This window comes from Brassica oleracea, chromosome C6 (genome assembly GCF_000695525.1).
Source record: "Brassica oleracea var. oleracea cultivar TO1000 chromosome C6, BOL, whole genome shotgun sequence".
Taxonomy (NCBI): Eukaryota; Viridiplantae; Streptophyta; class Magnoliopsida; order Brassicales; family Brassicaceae; genus Brassica; species Brassica oleracea.
Genome location: NC_027753.1, coordinates 27,979,474 through 27,985,953, shown reverse-complemented (window position 1 = coordinate 27,985,953; position 6,480 = coordinate 27,979,474). Strand labels below are relative to the sequence as shown.

Sequence of the window (6,480 nt, the reverse complement as noted above, 5' to 3'; positions counted from 1 at the left end):
CGTCGACACAAAACGAGTTGGCCTCGACAAAATCGTCGTTCACAGCTCGTATGACTGGTCTCGAGAACTTCTTGGACGTCATAGCGGCCACAAATCCGGAATGGGAGGCCATGTTCAGGACCATGAAACAACAAAACCCCATTCCAGGCGAGGCATCCGTGCAAGTCAACGAGGCAGATCTCTCGAGAAGGAGCGAGGAATTCTACGACGCGGCAATGCAGCATTAGTTTTTTTTTTTGTTATTGTATTTTAAAATTCAAAACTTATTTATATATTATATAATTTCATTTTGATTCGGCCAAAAAAAAATTTTCTATTCGATTTAATTTCAATTAAAATTTTATTAATAAATTAAATAAATATAATTTTTATTTTATTTTTATTTATAAATTCAGTAAATAGAAAACAAAGTAATTTCGTAGCTAATTCCCGATGTATTAACGAGGAAAATTAACGACAAAATCTCGAGGAACTGTTAACGAGGATTTTACGTGGATTCATTTTCGTATACTTTACGATTCTATTACTACGAATTACTTTCGTGTTATTTACGTTTTTATTACGACGAATATATTTAGAGGTTTTTGCGGGTCTTTTACGACGAATCCTTTTCGGGTTACTTACGAGGAACACAACGACCGCATTACGTGGAAACCCCACGTGGTCTTTACGACGAAACCTTAATTCTTGTTTACAACCTCGCTAATGAACGAGGAAATGGCGACGAATCTTCTCTTACGACAAACATATAACGACGAAACGCCTTTCATCGCCATTTCCTCGTAACCCTTCTTTTACGAGGAAATAACGAGGATTTTGGCCGTCGCTATACTTGTATTTTCTTGTAGTGTTTAAATTTATTAGATAATGCAAAATATAAGTTTTCCGTCAAAATTTCAAAAACAAAAAAAAAAAATCAAATTTTTCTGCCAAAATGGAAAATCAAGTTTTAGCTAAAACATAAAATCAAGTTTTCCCGCAAAAAAAAATAAAAATCGAGTTTTCCCGCCAAAAACTAAAAATCGAGTTTTTTCCCTACAACTAAGAATCAAGTTTTCCCGCCAAAAACGAAAACTCGATTTTTCCGCCAAAACTACAAAATCAAATTTCCCGCCAAAACCGAAAAAACTCAATTTTAAGTTATGGCGGGAAAATTCAATCTTGCGGTTTTGGCGGAAAACCCCAATTGTGATTTTTTTCCCGAAAAACCTAACATTTTGTTTTTGGCGGGAAACTCAAATTTTCGTTTTTGGCGGGAAAAACTCGGGTTTGCGGTTTTGGTGGGAAAACTTGGGTTTGTGGTTTTGGCGGGAAAACTCGGGTTTGTGGTTTTGGCGGGAAAACTCATTTTCCGGGTTTGGCGAGAAAAAATCAATTTTTTTGGTTTAGCGGGAAAACTCGAGTTTGTGGTTTTTGCGGAAAAACTTGATTTTTGGTTTTGGCGGGAAAACTTGATTTTGTGGTTTTGGCGGAAAAATCGATTTTGTAGTTTTAGCGAAAAAAACTTGATTTCCAGTTTTGGCGAGAAAACTCGATTTTGTGGTTTTGGTGGAAAACTCAAATTAGGTTTTGGCGGAAAACACACAATTTTTCTTTTTGACGGAAAAACTTTATTCTTAGTTGTGGGGCAAAAACTCGATTTTGCGATTTTGGCATAAAAACTTGATTTTGATGCTCAACAAATTGGAGGAAAGAATCATATCTTAATTTTTCTAATTTTATCTTTAAAATTTAAGAACAAAAATAAATGAAATATATTTTTTCAATTAAATGGGCTAACATGGTATCATCACTAACCCTTGATTATAATATGGTTAAAATATGGCTGGGTTAAAATAGGGTTGAGCTTATAATAAACAAAAGAGGGTTGGGTTCTAAAGCCGTAGTTAACATCCCTAGTTATAGTCAACGGCGTTGACCAGACCAAGTTCGTGTACTCCCCTGAAGCTGGAGCTAGGTTTAGGGAGAAACACGGTGTTCCTGTTGGTAATGAGACAGTTATAGTGATGGGTGTGTCTGGACGTTTGGCGACAAAGGACATCCATTTCTGTACGAAGCGTTTGCTTTGATCGCTAAAACGCACCCGCAAGTGTATCTACTTGTGGCTGGATCTGGTCCTTGGGGGAAAAGATACGCGGAGCTTGGTGAACACGTTAGGGTTTTAGGGTCTTTAGAGCCAGAAGAGCTCTCTGGTTTCTACAACGCTTTGGATGTGTTTGTGAATCCAACGTTGAGACCTCAAGGGCTTGATTTGACGATCATTGAGGCAATGCAGTGTGGGAAACCTGTTGTGGCGCCGAACTACCCGAGCATTGTTGGGACGGTGGTTGTGGATGAGCGTTTTGGGTATACGTTTTCTCCAAACGTGAGGTCTCTTGTTGAGACGTTGGATTCTGTTGTGAGAGATGGGTCTAGGGTTTTGGAGATGAAGGGGAAAGCTTGTAAGGATTATGCTCTTTCAATGTTTACAGCTACTCAGATGGCTTCAGCCTATGAGAGATTCTTTATGTGTATGACTAATGAGAGGTTTTGTAGGTACCCTCTTCCTGTAGACAGTTGATTTTTTTCCATTGGTTTTGTAAGTTACTTTGATTCATATCTTTTGTAGCAAGATACTTGTTCTCTTGCATTACACAGTTTCATACTCTTTATTTACACGATACACACACTTGCAAGTTTTAGTGGATCTAGTAACGAAATTATAAGCGTTTATTTATTTGGATTAATCAACTTAATAGTCATTACTGTTATTCCTGGTTATTTTTATGTGTTCATATCTTTAGATATGAAGTGGATTGGGTAAGCAACGGAATATCTAATAAAAAAAACAAATCCAATAAAAGATGTAGCACTCTTGGCTAAATGATCAGCGTTTGAGTTGATTATTCGAAATGCAGTAAGAAAAAACATGAAAACGCCTCTTGAGTCTACAAACTCTTCGAGCTCTGCTGAGAAATTATGTCAAAATTCCGGATTATGTTATCGCCCATAAATAATCTATATTTTTTCAAAGTTAATTTTAAATCGTATATCTACACGAGCCATTATAGAATACAAACATGATAAATTAAATTATTTCAGTCTCACTTTTCATACTATTTATTTGTACTTTCTTGTTATATACTTTATATACAGATATAATCCGGTCCTAGTAGTCTATTGTATATTGTAGAATGTATAGAGTACGTAAAGCATGCACAATTCATAAAACCTGTAACGAACATCACAATTTATTTTGGTTACACCGAACGAACAAACAAGGCTGCGTACCAAGCGGATCAATATGTTTTCTTCTAAACCGGTTCTCGATCAAGAAAAGAAAACACATCCCTGCAAATTTAAATATACGAGAGTACGTAGTACTTAGTGATGACGAGGATCAGGACCTCCAGGACTAAGTCTCTTGGAGTCGCTAAAGCCCCTCTCCATTAGCTTCTCCATATTAGCTTTCAACACTTTTTCAGCTTCTCTCATCATACGCCCTCCTTTCTTTCCCGCTGCGTTTGCAAACCGCTGCTGCATTGGCCGAGATGCTGATGACAGCGACAACGAAATACAGATCAGCAACAAACACAGCAAAAATTTTAAGTTAGCCATGTGTTATGTGCTAATCAATGATTCAGTACGCAATGTGTTTATATGTTTATCGTGTTTTTGTGTGTGTGTGTTTTCACTCACATGCTTGAGCCATTTATATATAGAATGGAACTGGGATCAATCTCACTGAAATGATAATTTTTTGCTATGTATTATAAAATTAGGTGTTTCTCCCGTGGGCATAAATATTTTATAATGACTTAGTAATATATGCATTACTAATTAAAATATTATAATGATAAATTATTATTTATGTTTTCATTTGAAAATTTTATGTGTTACAATTTTTTTGAAAATTATTATTATTTATGTTTTCATTTGAAAATTCTTACGTGTTACACTATTTATTATACATAAATAAATCTTAAAATCACTCAATATTTTTTTTTCGATTATAAAAAGTTAAAAATTTTACGTGATTAATATTTAGCTATGTGTTTTCTGTTTTTAAAATTTTAACCTTTTTTATTAAAAGGTTTTCTTAGATAACAACACAATATATATAAGAATTATTTTTTTATTTTAAAATCTATTTTTATATTTTGGATAATTCTTATTATTGCTAATTTTTAATCACTTATCTAATCAATAAAATTAAAATTCGTTTTGTTTTTGTAGCTATATTTTATTCATTAAAGGTAATAACGATATTAATCAGTCTAACTTTTAACGTAAGAGCTCAAATGAAAAAAATAATTTCACAAATAATAATATATATAGACAAGGAGGTGGTTAAAGCCAATTTATTTATTTATTTAGGATATTCAACAACCATTTGATTAACTAAAGCTTTAGAACAGCATAACAAAGTTTGAGTGATACAGTGCTGATTTTGTCAGATCATCAGCAGTAAAGATCAAGCTCCTAGGAATGAAAGAAAATATAAGCGAAGAAACAGATGAAGATAGTTTCTCATTGTCTAGATTCATTCTGTAGAGCTGGACTGGATGATTCAAGAGTAATCTATATAATATTAGTTTTTCAATATATAATGCTATAAGATGTACTATTCAAGTAACCCATATTGATATATATCATATATTGAACATGATAAATCGTATAACACCACCTCCTATTTATACATAGTCAGGCTATTGTTAATTAGTTTGTGATGGTTCTCTAATGTTTAAGTTACATAATAAGAGTATGAAAATGTGCAAAAAATTGAAAAATGAGTTGCAAACAGGCGAATTGGGAAAGCTACTATGATTTTAATCAGCTACTCTACAATCTAAAATTATGGTCTTTCAATTTTAATATTTTTAAATTAAAAAAACTTCATCCAAATACCTTAAAATCACTAAAAATTTAAAATTATTATTTAAAATATTTCCAATATTTTTTTTTTAAATTACAAGTTAAATAACATTATATTTGCGTAGATGACATATGTTAATGTGCATTTGAATGAGTCGATCGATCTTAAACTAGTTCATATAATATATAAAGAAAATACGAGAGAGATATGTGAATGGGTTCTATTTTGGAGAAAAATATTTAGCAAAGAGCCATCCGTGGTTGACTTTTGACTAGTTGACCATATGAGTTAACTAACGTGAATCCGAAGTGAATGATCTGAGTAATGTCTTTTGGTTGAATATTTGATTCTTTTTATCGACTTAAAATAACAAATAAAATAGTGCTATTAATAACAAACAAAATCAACTATGAATCTCTTTATAACCTAAACCTGTATATTACAAAATAACTTAGAGAATATTCATGAGTGAGGTCCAAATCATTATATAAAGCTTCTTTCACGGTTTTTCTTTAAAATCAACGAGAGAGTATGGCAAAGTTAATCACTATATTTTACTTTGGTTAATTAATAATTTGAAAGACTCTTTTATGATACTAGATTATTAGCGGAAACGATTTTGGATCTTGTGGATACAAGCTGGCTTAGTTTATAGAGTAAGTGAAGCACCAATTCGAATCTAAAAGAAAAAGTTAATTGAACACTAACTACTAATTAAAGAGAGCAGTATTGACAAAAATACCTAATGTTAGATTGTATATTTGAGATACGATTTATATAGATATTCAAGATCCTCATGTGCTCTTATATGTTGTTTTGATTGGGCAGGCTCTGTCCTGTCCTGAGGAAAAGCTGTAGAACTATGGCTTCTAACCCGCTTCCAATCCGTTTTCAATCTTCAATATCCTAAACTATTTCCATCTTTATTTTCAGTAATCTATATTATTAAAAGAGAAGTATGCAATTGAAAATGTTCTTACTTCATTAATTAAACTTTTTATTTATTTTGCTTGTTTTTTTTCAGTTGCATTTATGAAATATCCTAAAATGAATAAAACTGCTTAATTTATTACTTGTCTTTTCAGTTACATTAATGAAATATGCTTAAATGAATTTAAACTTCATATTTTATTGTTTGTCTTTTTCAGTTACATTAATGAAATATCCTTAAATAAATTTGGACATAATGTCATTTAATCAACCAAAAAAAACTCGTGAGTTATCCTTACATGCATAATTTTAATAATGGAGATTTTTAAAAACGTGCATCATTAAAATGTTACATAAAACATGCAGCATTAATATATAACATACATCAATAAAACTAGAATTTGACTCACACAATTGTACGGATATTATATTCAGTTGATTAAATTTAAAAATAATTATTTATTCAAAAAAATATTTAAGAATGGCTATGTTTTTAAAAATTATATGGTATTATTTGCTCATAACTCATTTGTCATTTGACAAATTGTTAGAATTTTTTTTTTATCATAATATAACTCAGTTATCATTTGCCAAATTTATGGTTTTTATTTATATTTTTTATTATTTAATTATAATATTTTAATTTTACATTTGAAAGATAAATGAATTTTCTTTCAAACAATATTTTTGTAAAT

General features: G+C 31.4%; 1 protein-coding gene and 1 pseudogene across 1 annotated transcript; one reads left to right on the top strand and one right to left on the bottom strand.

Moving 5' to 3' along the window:
• The window catches only part of LOC106297904, a 7,194-nt pseudogene extending 4,634 nt beyond the window's left edge, over positions 1-2,560 (top strand).
• Positions 2,561-3,363: 803 nt separating this feature from the next.
• On the bottom strand, positions 3,364-3,597 carry LOC106299937 (CLAVATA3/ESR (CLE)-related protein 1-like). Its single transcript, XM_013735957.1, has one exon. The coding sequence runs from the start codon at positions 3,595-3,597 to the stop codon at positions 3,364-3,366; it is 234 nt and encodes a 77-aa protein (XP_013591411.1).
• Between the last annotated feature and the right edge of the window lie 2,883 nt (positions 3,598-6,480).